General features: G+C 35.5%; 3 protein-coding genes and 1 long non-coding RNA gene across 5 annotated transcripts; 2 read left to right on the top strand and 2 right to left on the bottom strand.

The window, feature by feature from the left end:
• Positions 1-256: 256 nt before the first annotated feature.
• Positions 257-2,958, bottom strand: LOC105223510 (uncharacterized). The gene is made up of 3 exons (XM_011201251.4): positions 2,682-2,958; positions 669-789; positions 257-586 (listed from the first exon to the last, which is right to left on the bottom strand). Exons 1-3 carry the CDS (start codon positions 2,753-2,755, stop codon positions 386-388), a joined length of 396 nt encoding a protein of 131 aa, XP_011199553.2. The 5' UTR covers positions 2,756-2,958; the 3' UTR covers positions 257-385.
• A 1,160-nt stretch (positions 2,959-4,118) lies between these two features.
• LOC105223511 (probable serine hydrolase) lies at positions 4,119-8,098 on the bottom strand. Of its 2 annotated transcripts, XM_049446831.1 has the most exons (3): positions 7,867-8,098; positions 7,357-7,431; positions 4,119-5,492 (listed from the first exon to the last, which is right to left on the bottom strand). In XM_049446831.1, the coding sequence occupies exons 1-3, from the start codon at positions 7,955-7,957 to the stop codon at positions 4,645-4,647; spliced, it is 1,014 nt and encodes a 337-aa protein (XP_049302788.1). In that variant the 5' UTR covers positions 7,958-8,098; the 3' UTR covers positions 4,119-4,644. The 2 variants fall into 2 exon arrangements, with proteins under 2 accessions (XP_049302788.1, XP_049302789.1); XM_049446832.1 differs by lacking the exons at positions 7,357-7,431; positions 7,867-8,098 and adding an exon at positions 6,388-6,410.
• Positions 8,099-8,254: 156 nt separating this feature from the next.
• Positions 8,255-9,190, top strand: LOC109579381 (uncharacterized). Its single transcript, XR_007421406.1, has 2 exons — positions 8,255-8,763; positions 8,827-9,190. It is a non-coding gene; the product is annotated as an uncharacterized LOC109579381 (long non-coding RNA).
• Positions 9,191-10,906: 1,716 nt separating this feature from the next.
• Positions 10,907-18,681, top strand: LOC105223522 (gustatory and pheromone receptor 33a). The gene is made up of 5 exons (XM_049446826.1): positions 10,907-11,044; positions 14,550-14,980; positions 16,865-17,257; positions 17,938-18,403; positions 18,475-18,681. Exons 1-5 carry the CDS (start codon positions 11,015-11,017, stop codon positions 18,601-18,603), a joined length of 1,449 nt encoding a protein of 482 aa, XP_049302783.1. The 5' UTR covers positions 10,907-11,014; the 3' UTR covers positions 18,604-18,681.
• Positions 18,682-19,103: the final 422 nt, after the last annotated feature.

The raw sequence follows: 19,103 nt of genomic DNA, 5'->3' as shown, positions 1-19,103 counted from the left end.
GCAACAACAATGTCAGCCTCGGATTGAGTAGGCAATTGAGAAGTAAAGTCCTCTCTCTACGAGCAAAGACCAAACTCTATAAGTTACTCACTATTCCCGTCCTGCTATATAGTGTAGGAGAAAAAGATAATAAAGCTAATATCAGCACTTCATTAGAGCCAGTATTTTCATTAGTAAAAATTTTTCCTACAGGGTCGGTATGAAAGTAAGTAAGTTTATGTGGGTTTATATAAGCACGCCTCTAAGTAGTTGTAAACTTATTTTTCAAGCAAATGCTGAATTATTTTTTATTTATAAAATTGTTTGATTAGTCACAGTTACTATGTATAGTGTAATTAAATTTATGGTTTCATTATTCAATGTTTTTGTTCCTCTCTTCCTCTCGCTACTTTTGCCCCTCCTCCGCTATAGTTGGCGCTGGTCCCGATGACGCCTCATGAACTTGCACTTGCTCGAGGCGTGACGATAACTGCTGTTGTGACGTTGCCAATTCCCGTTTATAATTCGCTATGGCCTTTTCCAGTATTTGCTCAACTGGTGAGAAAGTGGAGCGAGAACGTAAACGCGCTTTCGCAATATCCAAAGACTGCACAAATATACATATAATATGAAAAAAAATATTTCTCAATAAGCATTATCCGTAGTTGATTTTTGAAATGTTCTCACACCTTGAGTAAGTTCTTGTTTCTCTCAATGGATTCCTCATATGAGAGCACCTTATTTGCCTGCGCTGGAGTCTTTTTGGCTCTTTGCTCCTCTAATTTCTGCAATTTATTTTCATCAGCTTTGCTGCAAAAATAATTATTATATATATTTTCTAGATGCATATTTATTTACAATTTATAAATAGCATTAATGGGAAGACCAACGTTAGGGAGTATAAAACCTTGACTTCCGATCGGTCATTTCGAAGCGTCTATCACGCCAACTATGCAAAACAATCCGCGGTAAGTGGAATATACCATATATTTAATATGAGACATAGCTTACGAATCTTACATATCTTCGTTCTATCGACTGCGGTATTCGCCATTGTCCACTTCGCAAAAGACTCCTATCGCCGACTAATCTAATGTTGTCATCGTCCATGACTCTGCACCGTATATACGGGGACGGGGATGATGAGTGACTTATAAAATTTGATCTTTGTTCGTAGAGTGAGGACTTTGCTTCTCAATTGCCTACTCAGTTCGAAGTAGCACCTGTTGGCAAGAGTTATTCCGCACTAGATTTTCAGGCTGACGTTGTTGTTGATGTTAATGCTGGTTCCGAGGCAGAGAAAGTTATCCACGACTTCGAAATTATGCCGGCCAACAATGACGTAGGAGATAAGTCGCGAATGCAACGACTGTTTGATGACAGCAGACATTTCGTCTTGCCCACTTTCACTATCAAACCCATTTGCTTCTCTTTTTTGTCCAACCTGGAAAAAGCGCGACCCGATAAAAGCTGCGTTGAGTAAAGACTTCATTGAATTTACGGCTTGTCCATGAGTTTAGGTCTTTTATTAGTCTGGACGTCCATCTGCCATGACTCTCATTCTCCCATCTTTGTTGCCATGTTCTTATTGTATCTTTCTTTATTTGTTCTATTACGCTCTTGTTATTTTCGGACGTTTTCTTTAGCTTCCACAGCTTTTTCCTTTCGTATGCCAGAAGGTCAACTGGGGAATTGTCGCTTAAAACTAATATTGCATCACCTGACACTGTTCGGTTGGCTGTTGCAACTCTAAGGACTGCGGTGCAGTGCTCTCCGGCCACTAGCTTACGCCGGTTTTCCTTTTTAAGCACATCTGCCCAGATCTCAGCTTCGTATAATAGGACGTTGATTGTCGTCGATATTGGAAACTTTCTCTTTTCTTGGCTGGGACCTCCTATGTTGGACATTAGTCTGCTCAGTTGGGAGGTGATCTTCGCTGCTTTTCCTGTGTCTAATCTTCGCTCTTCTTCTCTGTCTTGTGCTGTAATTGTGGATAAAACATTGGAAATTCCAAAAATTGGTGTCATCAAGTTTCTGTCAGATGAGACAGGCTTCTTAGAACCACGTTCGCCAAGTAAAGTGCACTATTTGGTCTCTGGTATGTATCACACATGCTTCATCCACAGCAGAAACTCTTTGAAATTGCATCAAACACTGTTGTAAAGTAGTCTCAAGGTTGATCTTGTTATCCACAGTGAACAAGCACCTTCATTTGACGATCTGCTGATTAAGAAATCCGATATCTTGGAAATTTGTCACATACTCCGTTGTATTCGGCTCAACAAAAACCAATGCGAACCAAATTACCATAGATACTGTTATTTTTCCGTTATTTCTAAAACTAGTCCGATTCGACTGCAGATCGGCTACTGTCGTCTTCGAGTATGTACATACTACACGAAGGTAAATTTTCTTTCTTTTTTTTAAATTCTTACAATAGTGGCACCACCCGGCGTTTAGGTTAAATATTTAGAAATTATATTTGTCGGACCACCCTGTATGCAAATTGAACATTTGTTTACCTTTGTAAAATATGAAAATATCAATTCTAAAGCGTTTTTTTGCCTGCATATAATACACAAAGCTCTTATTCAATATAATCCAAGTCACATTGTTGTGTTATATGAATAATTTAAATCATTTGCATTTATACAAATGAAATACAAGTGCTTTTTTTTAGAATTCCGTTGGCGATTACTCACATTTTTTCCAACCGTCTGTCGATCTCTGCTTCCAGCGCCGAGTATTTTTCATTAATTTCGCTTATTACATCCATACTTAATGTGTTCGACAACAGTCTGCCGCCTATATAACCTTTAATTTATTTTAATTGTGAATAAAATGAACGCATTTTCACGGCTACAATAACACGTGTAGTAAAAGCAAAGTAAAGAAATTATAAACAGTCGCACCTTGCTTACAAAACGCACGGTTGTCAAGACAACAACAAATGCTTATCAATGGGGCGGTTGGCTGGTCGCCGCTTTACAAATGCAAATACATTGTTTGTGTTGTTATGTGTAGAATTTTATAACCTTAGAACATGTTGTCAAGAGTAATATAGTTTTGTTCAACTAACGGTTGCTTACAACGCCTAAAACTATGCCTCTATATTTAGCTTTGTATTAAAATGATTGGGATGATGGGACGAATTGTGTTCTCTGTTTAGTATGTCCGTCCGTGCATTTGTGGTTTATATATTTTTATAAGTAGGCATGGTCCTGCCCTCTCTTATGTCCTTATTCTATTGAATTTTATGCTAAATAAATCGCTCATAGTAAGAATTATCATAACAAAATTGCGAGGAAAAGAATTTTACAGGATTTCAAGTTAAAATTCAAAATAAAACAGGGAAAACATTAACTTCAGCTGCAACGAAGCTATTATATCCTTATCAGGTGCTTTTTTATAGCATAAAAGCGTACAAAAATATATTTGTCTTGAATTTGATCAATCAGTTTGTATGACAGCTATATACTATAAAGGCCCGAACTGATGAATTTGTTCGGAGATTGTAACGTTGCTTTGAGCAGTATTCTGTGAAAAAATTTCAAGAAGATATCTCGTCAAATAAAAAAGTTTTCCTTACAAGAACTTAATTCTGATCTTTCAGTTGGTATGGTAGCTATATGCTATGATAGTTCGAAAAGATCAATTTCTTCGGAGATTATGGCATGGATTATGAATAATAATCCACACCAAATTTGGTAAAGATATCTCGTCAAATAAAAAAGTTTTCTATACAAAAACTGGATTTTGCTCGGTCAGTTTGTATGGTAGCTATATGATATAGTAGTCCGGTAAGATAAATTTCTTCGCAGGTTTTATCGTTGCCTTGGGAAGTAATCCATACCAAAATTTCGTGAATATATCTCGTCAAATAAAAAAGTTTTCAATGCAAAGACTGAATTTTGATCAGTCAGTTTGTATGGTAGCTATATAATATAGTAGTCTGATCTAAAAAACAAAATATTCGGAGATTGTTCTATTGCCTTGGGCATTAATGTAAATCGAATTTCATGAAGATGTCTTTCTACGCCCAGTCCGAATATATCCGTTTCGGTGACGTAGACACGTCCGTCGTGGGAACTGTCATATACTAGCTATTTCTTATTGTTTATTAATAAATTATTTTTGCGTTCGTTTTTACTTATGTAGCATTTTATTTTGTTCATTAGCATTTTTTCTGTTGAAAATATTTTCTTTAATATATAGAAATGGAAATTTTGCAGTACCTATTACCCTCATAAATTTTTTAGTAACTATAGTTTTTGTAAACTACGATATAGCATCAGTGACATACATACAAACAAGCGGAATTAACAAAAACAATAAATAAATTTAGAATACTTAAGACATTGCAATCTAAACGCAGCTTTCAAAATTACAATGTTTTAATTATTTTAAATCGTGTTTAATGTTTTCGAATTTCGGTTGAACGCATTTTTCATACACATTCTGTAGTACAAATATTTAATACTTGATTCGTGCCTGCACTTGTGACAATTAATTTCAAAAAACCTCATTATACACACAATTACTATGACTTGTATAAGCATTTTGTTGACTATTTCGTTTAGTTTCGTCTCTTATTAATATGTATGTATGTTTTAATATTTTTATATGTAAGTAGCTTAAAGCCTCCACTATGTCAGACAGTCACACTTATGACTTCAGTATAAAATCACTAATAATGGGCGCCACTCGCTCTGGCGTTACCAAATGCAAGTGATGCGTGCCAGGTACTTTCTCGAATATCACCAATTTTGCATGCTTTCGCATCGTTTCAATTACTTCCGCATAGAATTGGGGATTTTGGAAATTCATACCAGGTTCTGCGCGTATATTGAGTACTTTACAGCGTATCTGCTTCGCATAGGCCAGTACTTGCTCCATTGTGAACATGCCCAGTAAACTCACTTTCAAGCGTAAATCTCGGACGAAGTTAAAGCCATCCTTCTGCACTTCCGGTGGCACTGGCATCATGCCACGTCGCATTAACACTTTCACAGACTTCTCATCCACCGAACCATCATAGGCATCTAAAACTAATTTGATCATCTCTTCATAACTATAGCATGGTAGTTTTTGTATGGGTAAATTTTCATAATCCAGAAATTTATCTAAAGCCCAGCCAGTAGTGGCTGCCATACGTTCGACACCACGCACTGTCGGTCCAGCTATATCAATGTTGATGAGTTTATCTACTTCTTCAGGAAAGCTAGCTGCATACATGAATGTGAGGGCGCCGCCCATTGAATGACCCAACAACGTAACATTTTCCCAGCCATAGAGACGCACGATGCGCCGTATTAGACAAATGCCATCCCAAAAGATGAAATACTGCATACCCTTGGGATAATGTGAAGATTTGCCATGTCCTGGTAGATCAATGCAGAGTATTGGAATGTGTGCGGGTAGCAGTGGACACAGGCGATCGAATGTGCCGGCATTGTCTTGCCAACCATGAAACGCTAGTACTGGCTGACGATTACGTGGACCCCACCATTTGCCTGCAAGTGGCGATAGGAATGTAATACACAAATTTTTATCGATATTATTTTATTGATTATAAAACGTTCACACATACATATAAAAACTAATTTCACGCAACACACAATTTTTAATTGCAAAAAAAAAAATAGATATGTAAAAATATGTATGAATAAATTAAAAAACTAATTTAATAATAAAAAAAATAATAGATAAAAATAAATAAATAAAAAAACATAAATAAATAAAAATAAATAAATTAAATAAAACAATAAATTAGTTAAATAAAAAAAAAATAATTAAATAAAAAAATTAATTAAATAAAAAAAAATTAATTAAATAAAAAAAATTAATTAAATAAAAAAAAATCAATTAAACAAAATGAAAAATTAAAAAAAAGTATCAAAAACAAAAATAGTTTGAAGATTAAAAAAAGTATAAAAAAAATTATAATAAATAGAACAATTATGAGAATTAAAAACAAAATTATTGAAAATCAAACTATTACGATAAATAAATTAAAATTAAAAAAAAATAATTTTATACTTTAAATAATACATACATACATACATATGTATGTACTATATAAAAATTAATAAAAAAAAATAGAAACGTTAAAAAATTAAAAACGTTAAAAAAGTTAAAAAAAATCATAAACATAAAAGAAATGAGAAAATTAAAAAAGAAAATTAAAAAAAAGAAAGAAACAAATAAAAAATATAATAATAAAAAAAAAATCACTTTTAAACCTTGAGTGCAGTGTTTACAATTTTTGTTTACATTATTACGTAATTTTTTAATTTATTTGTATTCATTTGTTATTTACATATATTTGCACGACAAATAAGGAAATAGTGTTTATATATGTATATTTGTTAGTAAATAATTTTAACACTTTGCCATATAACTATTTACACATTAACGTTTCAGAAAACACCGGCAGCACTCCCTAAATTGGCCTTACGTTTAACTATTATTCGCAATATGACAAAGAAAATCACTGAGTTGCTTATCACCATTTTCGAACAGATAAAGAAAGATTAATAAGCGCACCTGCATACATACTTATAGCAATAAAGTATTTTTAAATAGATATGAAATTTTGATTACTTTACTATACATAGCATAGTCATGTTTTGGCTAATAATATGCAACTGTGACACAAAAACCAGTTTTACCTATTCGCAACTTCGAAATGAAACCAAATACATACATATATTTCACGGATTAAAGTAAATAACCATGGAAATCAAAAAGGCACTGTTAGTTTTCAAATTTTAACACTGAACACTCTTTTAATCAAACAAATGTCGTTACGGACAAATGACTAATACCATAGTCTGGCTATTATCAGTATAAATATAGCGCCATTCAAAAAAATTTCAAGAATGTGAAAGAAATCAATGCTTATGTATGCAAGCACGTTTGTACATGTATTTTTTGTTGTACATATTCAACAAAAAAAGCGGACAATAATTATATTTAAAAAAACAATTCATTGTTTTCTTAGTGTTTTAACTCAGCAAAAGCTGAAAAACTTATTAAACTTAAGCGGAAACATAAGTCACCGCGATTGCAAAAAATTATATTTAAGTAATACATTACAAATAGCGCATTATATATTTATAAAAGCCGCCTGCTACGTTTCTTTAGTATATATGACTTTCTAAACATATAAATTAAATTATCAAGCCTTTCAAATCGATTTGTTTACATATGTATATTGGAGCGTAGCACTTTATATTCATTTGTCACAGGTATCAAAAATAAAAACAAAAATAACCGAAACTAGTTGGTTGTAAACGCGATTTGCGATATTTGTAAACTACAATGTTTATCTAAAACTATAATCAATCCCACACTTTAGATAACAAGATAACATACCAGCTACAGTACCCCATGGTACATCAATGGTGATTTCTTCCCATGAATCGTCACCTCTGCAGGGGCCGTTGCCATCTGTAAGCAATAACAAAATTACAATAGACGTCCGCCAATAATGATATTACAAAATCTTGCAAACTCATTCGCCAAAATCAGAGCTTAGACCGCTGCCGCAAAAGCTACATACATACATTGTGCACATGTATCGCAAGAGCGTGTGGCGTAATATTTACTATTGTGTACATGCACATACATATGAGTTATGGAATATGTATGTATGCACGTTAGACATAATAAAATAAACATGCCATAGCTTTTTTTCATTTAAGAGCACAGCTGTTTGGCGGATGCCGTAGCTTTCTTGCACATACGCATCTATTAAATTAAGTATGTGTATTAAACGTGTATGAAATGCATTCACGGTCGTTTCCGCAAGCATGAATTTTCATTAAAAAGCTCTTTGACACCTCACCCATTTAAGTTTTTCGATTTTTTAATTTATACACTAACTTGTTTTTGGTGTTGTGGCTGGATTTCCATTTGTACTAGTGCTTGCACCATTCAAATCAGCTGAAGCCGCGCTTGAGTTGTTCGAATCCATTTTACGTACTTTTTGTTATTTTTTTAAGCGTACAATGCTACTAAAAAGCAACGGCTGCGGCTACACTCCAATAAACTGCAATTCCACAAAGCGATTCCAAAGCGTTTGTTCACAGTATATATGAGGTTTGTTGCTGCGAAAGCCAAAAATTTGCTGTGACAAAAAAACTTTCTGATTGACACCGAAAACATAGAAAATCAGCTGACAACTAGTACTTTGGAATGTTGCCACATGATTTCTAAATTAGCTGTCAATTGTGGAGTTGCCAGATCAACGTTTCCTTGGTATGTTAAGAGATTTTTTTTAGAGATTTATTGATCAGTGCTAGTATAAAAAAAAAAAAAATTTTAAATAAAAAATTAAGTCTAGAGGTACATAATGCCAATGCAAAGTGTTCGGATACACGAATTACCACACTTGATATAAATGGTTATTTTTATCTCGTGGTTATTTTTAAATCAGTATGTACATACATACATATAAAGTCTATAATGATAATAGTGTGTATCCGTCGAAATCTGAAGTCATACGAATAGAGACCTAAACAATTTCTGTTTCTAATGCTTTTGTTTCAATTATAAGGGATATGACCTATACTCAGAGAACGTTTAAATATATTTAATGTTCTCTGACAGACCTGACTAATGGTTCAAATTTTGACCTCAGTCAGTGTCAGAGCACTATTACGTGGAAGGCTGTCAGCAAAGTGCCGAGAATTTGTAATGCCTTTCCGATTTCATAAACAAATATCTCAAAAATAATGAAAAATAATTGCCATTCGGCATGAGTCAACAGAAAATACTGAGGTAAGCTACCGAATCTTGAAAACATATCTTCATTGAAAATCAGCTGTCAATATTTCAAATTAGTTTTCACAGCTTTACACATCATAAATTATTGTTTAAAAGTCTGCTACAGAAAACAGAGACGAAAATTTGGCAAATGTTGCATAAATACGTGGCGCGTTCCATATTATCTGCGGTTCAGCCGCAAGCAATGCGAAACGGAATATTTAAGCGCGCATATGAGGCCACTAGAGCTGGTCCACCAAAATACCCAATAAGCAATCTTGATTTCATTCTACTCGGTGGAGGTTTCATCTTTACCATCTGCATAATGCCAATCTGGGGCTTAAAGCAGGTACCGAAATGGTCGGAAATTCACAATTCATCATAAAATATATGTATATTTGTATTAGAAATCGGTACTTAATAAATGGAAGTATTGAAAAGTTTTGATTTACCAGTCGATACCTTAATCTTCTTGGTCACAGAAAGTTTCATTTGACCCAGGGGTCCTGATCACCGGGTCAGTTCTTCACGTATTGAAGCAGATAAATGTTGGAGGGACTATAGCTTAGACGATTTGATCGAAAAATGGGTTTATGTTTTGAGCTTTGTTTAGAAAGAAACTACCAGAAATTGAATACGGTTAGACAGTCCCACTTTGCCCGTCATTGCAGCTCGTAAGCCCGTTTGAAGTCCGCTTGTGGACTCATGTTTTGCAACGCGTATATTGCGGTGACTTCACGGTTCCCAGTTAAGAAATTGATAATTACTTCACATTCCATGTTGTTTAATATAAGAAGGTTGCATATTTTGGATAGATTCAAATGCTAATGACGCCTCTTAAAATGATTAGGAATGATATGATTTAAATTGATGTGTGATGAAAGGTATCTCTTAGGAGAATTGAATTTTCTAGTTCTTTTAATTTGAAGAATACCACCACTGTTTGAAATAGTTATTTAGAGATTCTGAATGAAATTTTTAGAGTATGTAATACTCTAGCTACGCTGGCTAGGTCATGTTGTCCGAATGGACGAAAACACTCCAGCTCTGAAAGCAAAGGAAGATCTCCACTCCGTTTGAAGGGCCAAGTGGAGAAGGACCTGGCTTCGCTTGGAATATCCAATTGGCGCCACGTAGCGAAGAGAAGAAACGACTGGCGCGCTGTTGTTGACTCGGCTATAATCGCGTAAGCGGTGTCTACGCCAGTAAAGAAGAAGAATTCGCTGCTAAAGCTTATTCCAGAGTCTAGATGGTCCAACTTTTTTAGTTCCCTTAAATAATAGATAGATAAAATAATAGATAGATAGATCTTCAGCCTGCTTCCACAAACTGCTGGTCAAACCAGAATCAGTTGTTCTGAAGCTTCCTGTTCCATATCGCATTGCGCAAGAGACTATGCCCGTGTTGGACAAGTGCTTCCTGAGCCTGCAGTGTCCTGTATAGAGCGCGAAAAGGAGACAGAATGTGACTCGCGGGAGGTTGACAATATCTCTAGACATTGCCAGAATAGATTAGCTTCAAATATCTTTGGTGACGAGTTGAACAAGTGTTCTTTTTGTATGACAAAATCTTCTTAAATGTAGTAGATTAGTGAGATAATCAACTCAATAGTGCCTAGAATTACCATAGACAATCGAGGTGGTCTTGAAAAAGATGATTCCGAATTAAGACCCTATAGCCGCCATTTTGTAACAAAATGTCTTTAGAAGAATGTATATTTTATACACTTAAAAAGGTTTCTAATAGGAGTTGATAAAATAAATTCGATTCCTTTTTCGGGCTTTTAGAATAAATTGTCAAAGTTGAAAATTTTTAGTGCTATTATTATATTAGAGTATTTTTTTGGAATCAATATCGATAAACCGCATTGGTAAAAGTTCCAAATTTATGGACCTAATACCTATAGAGAGCTATTATTCTAATTAAGTAATAGACACCATATTACAGTAATTATTACTGAAGCTAATGTTTACCGCTAAATAATTTCTCACTGTGTATATTCTTATTAAACTAATTGAGATCCTTGTGTCGTTCAGGTTGATTGAATAGATATTATCGCTCATTGTTTTGAACTGATAGCTCAATATTTTTGTTGTTGTTATATTATTATCTAGCACTTGTATAACAATAATTTCATTCGTATTAAGTCGTGTGTAAATTATCCGAACATAAAATTAGATTAAGTCTAATGTCCTTTAAGCGAATATAACAGTGAATTGTGGAGAGTATAGTTGAGTGGTCGCAAGTTGGAGTAAAATAGCGGAAAATGAATTTATTGCTGCAAATTTTTTCATTGGTAAATTAAAAAAGGATGGAGAAAATTCTATATTATGAATAAAAAAAAAATAATTGCTTTTTTATTGCGGATTCGAGTGACTGTTACTTTTGTTCTAAAATTATTTCGATGACCAAAGACTACTAAATCGCAAAATGGTTATTGTAAATATCTTTAAACGGATGCGGATAATAAATATAATCGGATTTGACTTACGAGAAGTGTCAGTGAATGTGGAGAATGTGACAGTAGAACTAGTGAGAGAGGCATGGAGTACTCATTTTCTCTTATTGTTGTTTTCAGTCGCAATTGTCAGAATTTTTGTGTTTAACTAACAGATCATTTCAAAAGACCCCGGTCTTCTGTAGTAAAACATATGTTGTTGGCTAAACTGCTTTTCGTTTTGCTTTAAAATAGAATTCAGTTTCGGCGACCACCCCTTCATTCGACGAAAATTTCTTCTTCAACAGGAAATAGTCGCTGGAGGCCGGATATGGAAAATACGGTGGATGCGGAAGCAATTCGAAGCCTAATTCTTGGAGTTTTGTCATCGTGTTCACCGACTTGTCACACGCTGCATTGTCTTGATGAACCAGCACTTTCTTTTTCTCCAGAAGCGGCCGTTTTGCGCCGATTTCGTCTTTCAAACTGTCCAATAACGCTTTGTAATAGTCGCTGTTGATTGTCCTTTATTTTTCAAAGTATTTAATAAAAATTATTCCATGCGCATACCTAAACACAGTCGTCATGACCTTGCCAGCCGATTATTGCGTTTTTCCACGCTTTGGAGCGGGTTCATCGTATGCAGTCCACTTGGTTCACTATCGATTGGATTGCGAAGTGAAATGATATCGACGCAGAAACTCGGGCGTATTACGCTTGAACTTCTCCAAACACTGCTCCGAATCACCAATGCAATTCGTTGTTGTTTTTGAGCAAAAGTGAGCTCGTGCGGCACCCACTTTGCATAGAGCTTTCTCATACCCAAATATTCGTCAGTGATATGATCTACATGTACAGTTGATATCTTTAGAGTGCCTGCTATCTCGCACATTTTAACCTCAATGTCATTTGTGGACTTTTTTGATGCTTTCGACGGTAGTAACCTTTTTTTTGGACGTACATTGCCTTCCTCGTCCTCGGTGCTCATTTAACCACGTTTAATCTTAGCATACCTTGATGGTTGATTTTCCTGAAATAGTATCCAGACACTCGTCATAAAGCTTTTTGTTCAGTTGAAGTTCCCCCTTCAAAAGGCAATATTTTATCAACAAGCGAATTTCCTTCTTATCCATTTCAACACAGTACCGAATTGTTTTTGGGTGTGCAAATTTTAATAAAGCGGACAGGAAATTCAGCTCCCCTTTTTCAAGAAAAGTTTATATCATGAAGTTGTTTAAATACCGAAGATGTTAATGGTCCACATTTTCTTAAAACTGAGGATAGAGCCAACGTTGCCGATAATCGGAATGCTTCATGCAAATAATTTGTGACATTTTAATTTCACACGTCGATACTAATCGTTTAAATTCAATAAAATAAAGAAATTGGTGCTTGAGAATCGACGATTAACAGTCAGAGATCCTGCTGGCATTGTTGGAACATCGGGAGGATCAGTGAAACCCTTTTTGATAGATCATTTGGGCATAAGAAATGTATAAGGTTGGTAGGTTCCAAAATCACTCAATTTTTTTGAAAGACAGTGTCTCGCTAACGTCTGTGAAACAATGCTTTCCGACTACCAGGATGTCTTGAAACGGGTTATTACTAGTAATGAATCTTCCATCTCGTGACAAAGGTGAGATTAAACCACGTCAAAACAGGCCAAAAATCATGGTTTTGTTGAAAGATTTCTTCGATTATTGAGATGTGGTGCACTCCGCATTCCTTCCGACCAGCCAAACTGTCAAAAAGGAATATCATTTGAGTGATAAAGCGAAGCTTTCGTAAACAGAGGTGGGAATTATTGTATGACAACTCTTGGTTTTTGCTCCACGATAAGGCACCGTCGCATCTGCAATGATTCTTCGTGAGTTTTTCTCTAAATTTTTCAACAATATCGTGCCGCAACCACCATATTCATCTGATTTAGCTCCGTGTGACTTCTGCCTATTCAGCAAACTCAAACGGCCACTCCGGAGAAACCGTTTTGAGTCAACTGAGTACATTAAACCAGAATCACTAAGCGCATTGAAGGCTATTTTGGAAATTCACTAAAACAACTGTTTCATAGATTAGAAAAACGCGTTAGCACAAGTGTATTGCGGCCAAGGGGGATCGACATAGGTTTTGAATAATTTTTAGCCTATAGTAGTATATTTTATACTATTTATACCACTTGCCTATTCGATCCGCCACTCTGCACGTTTTGAGAAAATCAAAACAGCTTTAGTCATCTTTATATATATAAATCTTCTGACCGTGTGTTTGCATTTGAACTGCTCCTAAACGGATGAACCGATTTTGATGAAATTTTGTGTGTATGTTAAAGGAGATTCGAGAATGGTTTAGATTTACAATTTGGTCCACTGGAAAATTTTTTTTAAAATTAATTTTTCATTTGTAATTAATTGCTAATTTTAAATGTTTCACCGATAGATGGCGCTACCATCGCAGTATCCAATATTCAAACCTTAAATTGGCGTAAAAGTGAATTAAACAAAACGATACCAAAGTAAAAGGCGACAACTGTAGATCACGTTTTCATATTGTGGACAGAGTTTTTCGTTCTTAAGTAATAAATTGGGTCATTCAATACATCTATGGGTAGCTATAACAATTTTTTCATACCTGTAACTATTGGAGGGGGTATCTTGACAGGCAATTTACAATTGCAAAAGGTCTGGCATAAAAAAATAATGGAATAACTGAAGTGTTGATAAAAAGGTCTATTAAAATTTGAGATATACAGAAATCTTTTCGAAGCATTGCACAGAGCAATGCAATATTTAAACGGGAACGCTGAATAAATATATGCATACAATTTCAAACTGATCCTTCCTGAAAATTATAAAACTGCTAAATATTAGGAATGGTAGAATATAACTGCAATCAAATACACAATGCAATGGATTAAAACTGGCTCATTTATCATTCGATGAATAATATACCACGGACATCCCAAAAGACTGATACCATAACCTTGCCAGCCGATTTTTTTGTCTTTCCACGCTTGAGAACCGTTTCTTAATACATATGCAGTCCACTAGGCTGACAGTCGATTGGACTCGATTGATTTCACTGATGCACAGCCCAAATTCAATAGTATTTTTACCCCAAAAACCAATTCTTTCTTAACGGACGAAATTCTTTATGATTCATTTTTTTGTAAACTAACACAAGTTGCTTCACAAAAAATGCGATTCTTCCTTAAATAATATTTATAATCTAACTAATAGAAATCATATAGATGGTATTAGTAGTACTATCTATGTATCAGCCACAGTAAAACGTAAGCGGGTCCTCTAGTGTACTATATATTCCTTTCTCCTGTTCTAATCTATATTATGCTTGTCTCTTCTAATAGCTATTTGGCTTGGTGCCGTTCAATCGCACGGAATTTGACTCAAATATCATTGTGGACTATAGCATCGTACTTGTTATGCCAGTTTTCTACCTCTTTTGCTACTATTATGTCAACTTTCACGAACAAAGCATCTTCAAATTGGCCGAATGCAACAGTATTTGCAACTTCAGCGGTAAACTGCTGATGCATTTGGGTTGCTTTCTATATTTGAGCATTTATTTTCTGACGTTACTGCGTCAGAAGAAGTTCTACATAGAGTTTGGCAAAAGACTATATGAAATCGATGAATTATCGGAGAAGTGTATACAGTTGGTTGGTAATCGCAATAAGCTGTTTGTGGCAAAAACGAAGCGCTTATTTTATGTGACTTGGATAATCCTATTGGCAACATTCGCATTCGCAATATTCTATGATGTGAGCAATATTTTCGAGTAAGTTTTAACAATTAATTGCTATTACGATTATTATTTCTTATATTTCGCAAGATATATATTTCGAGTATAAATTTCTTCAGTATATAGGTAAGGTTTATTGAGACCTATTTTCTACTGACAAGCCAAATAAGCTCAATCAATTAAGGAGAGTTTAATTTGTAGAGACCTAATTCAATGAGATTCGTGAATTATTAGAAATGTTGCCGAAAAAAACCGTCCAACCATCTCTAATAACACTGATAATATGGAAAAAAATTTAAATGAAAATTGTTTGCGATGGCCGTTTACCTTTGAACACATGCCATGGCGACGTCGATATCATGAAATTATCAGCGTACGAGATGATAGAAACTGCCCCTGGTGGTTGTGGGAGTTTCGAGATATAGAAGTTAACAATAGCGGAGAGATTAATTCTTCTCAGTTTTGAGATTTTACCTCAAAATAGTGTGGATGATTGACGACCGCTCAGGTAGTTCATGGTTCACATTTTCAGTTCTGGAGGGAGCGTAGTTTTTTCGAAGTCCTCCAGTTGCGTTGTATGAATGACTGTTTCTGATTAAGGCCACGAACTATCTGGACGTTTCTGATGCTAAGTGCTGTGGGGTTACTGTGCACTTTTCGAAAGCCATGCTCAGGTGGTGGTCCTTAACTACTGCCCCACCAATATGGTCGCCTGAATGCAGTGAAATGCAGACGCGGAAGCCCAAGACTTGTCAGAATACTGCACTTCGGACTACGACAGGATTCCTCTTGTAGTCTCCATTCAAACACTTGCATAGTTAGGCACGGATGGTCCCAGTTAAGTTAATGAACTCCTCTCCAAGCAGTTCCTGCTGGGCTGCTTTCGCAGAAATCATCTCTGCAGTCATCTGCTTGGAGCGGAACCCACTCCTAGGAGCATCAAGAGATCATTCCTTAACCACGTTGACGACATCAAACAATGCGCCGACCGGACTTCGGACCAAACTAACTTCCGACAAGCACTGACGGCCATTAATAGTGGAGTCATCAACACCTTCACCGACTTCCTCTCAGTGAATGCCGTACTTGTAGTCAAACCACCGCCTATTGAAGACGAAGGGCTCGAGTTTCCGCGAGAAACGAGAGTGACCCTTGCGCAGCTTCGTTCTGGATACCTTAGCAGGTTAAACTCCTACTTATCCAGAATAGACCCCAACATATTTAATATATGTCCTGCGTACAATGAGTCTCCAAATGACACTGATCACCTCTTTGCATGCCCCACTCATCAGAAACCCATCTCCCTTTGGTCCGACCTCGAAGGGAACTTTGATAAATAAAAACTACGATTTTTGGAAAAGAAATGTATTTATATTATGGCCGACATGGCTAAATTGTCTCAGCTTGTCACGCTGATCATTTAAAAACAACATGCCAAACATACATACATATTATAAAATGTCTATTCAGGATATAAAAAATGAGTAAAGGTCGTAAAAAGGTGATTTGAAAAAAATTGAAAAGCCTTGGCTTTTTTCTCTGAACGAAACTGAAAGATGATCTTCGATGAGTCAATTAACTGATACAATTAGATTATAATTGACGTTTTATGTTTGATACTGTGATTCAGTAGTCATAGGTAATGGTTTCTTAGAACTTAGGTTCGTGTTCTCTCGTTAAGTATACCCGTTTTTTGAGGTATTCAGATATTGTGCTTGCTGTTCAGACCTCCTGAATTTAGCTATGACATGATAAATTGAAGAGAATTAGAAGTTAGAATATTAAAATTCAGTATTTTCTCAATCGGAATAGAGCATGAACATCTTGGAAATTACAACACTACCTTAAGAATTTTATGAATCACCAAAATTCTATAAAATTATTAACTAAATTATAATATATTTCACTTTTCATTTCCAGCTACTATGGTCCATATTGTTTTCTAACAAATATGGTCTTCACATTTCCATATGTTGCCGGCAGCATAGTACAAGGCATGTTCGCATCCTATGTATCGGTTATCTCGGAGCGTTTCTCCACACTAAATGTGCTCTTCGAGAAAATCAATCATGAAAGTGAGAAGAAGAATTCACCGATTGCTGTTATGGATATCGAAAGTGATACGAGAAAGGACAGCAACAGAGGTCCAGCGATTATAAGTGAGTTATCGAAGAGAAAAACAGCTGGTTTGCAGCAGAAAAATGCAAAATCAGATGATTTGAGCAATAATGATAGTGATTTCGCCGAAGAGGATGACTCGGCGGATGATGCGTATAGCTTTGGGGAATATGATGAGACGCGCTCAAGTGATGGGTGTGTATGAAAATGTATTTTTGGAGAGCATTTTTTTGGTTGTATGTTGAAAGTGCTTAAGTCGACTTAAATTGAGGGACACAATTTGATTTGTTTTGAGCAATTTGTGAGAAATTTGAGGTCATATTTTCATTAAAAAAATATACTTTTGAAGCATAAGCTTTAACTTTTTATGAAATAAGGGTAGATAATAGTATGATCTCTTTGTGAGTATTCAAAACTCTTCTTCTTTATGGAGTGTAGAAGATCAAATAAGTGAGGTAAGGCCTATGAGCGCTCAATCAGCTCACGACTTTCGGTCTTAGACCAAGTATCCTCTAAATAGCCAAAGAACATTTGAAGTTCACGCAAGTGAGGAAAGTTCTCTGAGAGCCATTCACTTGGGAGTGACCAGAAGCGCTTCTTTTATACATGGCTCAAGCAGCTGACGACTTCCGCTCTTAGACCAAGAGTCCTCTGGGTAGCCAAAAAACATCCGTTTGAATCCGAGCTAAACTGCGAAGGCGAAACATCTTTGCCGAGGGTTGTGCGCTGGGTTTGGGACCCGCCACGTAACTAAACACCCTCAATGAAGAGATCTTGAAAAGTCAAAACTCTTACCTCAGCTAAACTCGACTTAATCCATTTAACAGCTAACCTAAATTTTGTATGAGTCCTATATTTTTTTTTGAAATTTTCAGCAAGACCTCCGAAATTAATTTGCCCAACCTCTTCAAATTACACGACAAGATACTTTCACTGAGCGTTTTGGTAAATGCCGAGTTCGGCGCTCAGTGTGTCCCTTATATGGCGGCCTGCTTTGTTATCACCATTTTCGGCATATTTCTGGAAACCAAGGTCATGTTTATTGTTGGTGGCAAAAATGAGCTAATGGACTATGTGATCTATCTCTATGTCATATGGAGTTTCACCACCATGATGGTCGCTTACTTCGTTCTGCGTTTATGCTGCAACACGAATGCGCACTCCAAGCAATCGGCCATGATCGTACACGAGATTATGCAAAAGAAACCGGCCTTTATGCTGGGTAATGATATCTACTATAACAAAATGAAGGCGTTCACATTGCAATTTCTACATTGGGAGGGTTATTTCCAGTTCAATGGCATTGGCCTGTTCGCGTTGGATTACACGTTCATCTTCTCGGTAAGTTAAACGTAGTTCGTGTTTCCAAAAATCATTTTATTTTTATCAAATAATAATTGTAAACATTACAGACGGTGAGCGCGGCCACTTCCTACTTGATTGTGTTGTTGCAATTTGACATGACATCGATTTTGAAAACCGAGGGTCTTACACCGAGAGTATTGACACCAGATGCAAACGCACAGGCAGATAATTCTTAAAGCTACCGAATAAAATATTTTTATTATTTTTTTTTAATCTTTTTTAATATTGCTACTAACTTTTTTTTATTAATATTTTCTAAGTACTCAAAAATAAATGCTCATCTATATGTGTCTTTGAAGATCTTGATGTAAACGAAAATATTTTTTCATTCTCCAAATTTGTGTATTAATAATAATTGAGCAAAATTGTTGAAAATATACGTATAAGTATATGTATGTATGTATACTTTTTTATGAACATGCATAGCCTCAACTCTTACATAATCGCTTCAGCTGCGAGAGCTTTACAACAACTTACTCGTACAACTATATACATACATCCACTCATACATACTGACAGCTCTTCCTGCATTTACACTTCCACTAGACTCTTCGTTGTAGTATTTGTTTTTGTTTTTCTTGCAGGTACAGTATGCCTTGCAAAGCTCGAATTTGAAAACTGCAGCAATTTGCGCTGCAAAATCGTGGTAACTACATCCTAAACTGATAAAGTTTGT

Source organism: Bactrocera dorsalis, chromosome 1 (genome assembly GCF_023373825.1).
Source record: "Bactrocera dorsalis isolate Fly_Bdor chromosome 1, ASM2337382v1, whole genome shotgun sequence".
Taxonomy (NCBI): domain Eukaryota; kingdom Metazoa; phylum Arthropoda; class Insecta; order Diptera; family Tephritidae; genus Bactrocera; species Bactrocera dorsalis.
Note: the sequence above shows the minus strand (reverse complement) of the source record. Positions and strands in the feature narration are given on the sequence as shown.

What these genes read in the sequence shown, in the direction of transcription:
- LOC105223510 (XM_011201251.4), bottom strand. Translation starts at nt 2,755, where the DNA reads ATGGATGTAATAAGCGAAATTAATGAAAAATACTCGGCGCTGGAAGCA. An exon ending in GACAGACGGTTGGAAAAAAT is followed by an intron (nt 790 to 2,681) that starts GTGAGTAATCGC and finishes TTATTTTTGCAG; the next exon opens with CAAAGCTGATGAAAATAAAT. An exon ending in GAAACAAGAACTTACTCAAG is followed by an intron (nt 587 to 668) that starts GTGTGAGAACAT and finishes ATATTTGTGCAG; the next exon opens with TCTTTGGATATTGCGAAAGC.
- LOC105223511 (XM_049446831.1), bottom strand. Translation starts at nt 7,957, where the DNA reads ATGGATTCGAACAACTCAAGCGCGGCTTCAGCTGATTTGAATGGTGCA. An exon ending in AGCCACAACACCAAAAACAA is followed by an intron (nt 7,432 to 7,866) that starts GTTAGTGTATAA and finishes TATTGCTTACAG; the next exon opens with ATGGCAACGGCCCCTGCAGA. An exon ending in ACCATGGGGTACTGTAGCTG is followed by an intron (nt 5,493 to 7,356) that starts GTATGTTATCTT and finishes CGCCACTTGCAG; the next exon opens with GCAAATGGTGGGGTCCACGT.
- LOC105223522 (XM_049446826.1), top strand. Translation starts at nt 11,015, where the DNA reads ATGAATTTATTGCTGCAAATTTTTTCATTG. An exon ending in TGCTGCAAATTTTTTCATTG is followed by an intron (nt 11,045 to 14,549) that starts GTAAATTAAAAA and finishes CTCTTCTAATAG; the next exon opens with CTATTTGGCTTGGTGCCGTT. An exon ending in GATGTGAGCAATATTTTCGA is followed by an intron (nt 14,981 to 16,864) that starts GTAAGTTTTAAC and finishes TTTCATTTCCAG; the next exon opens with CTACTATGGTCCATATTGTT.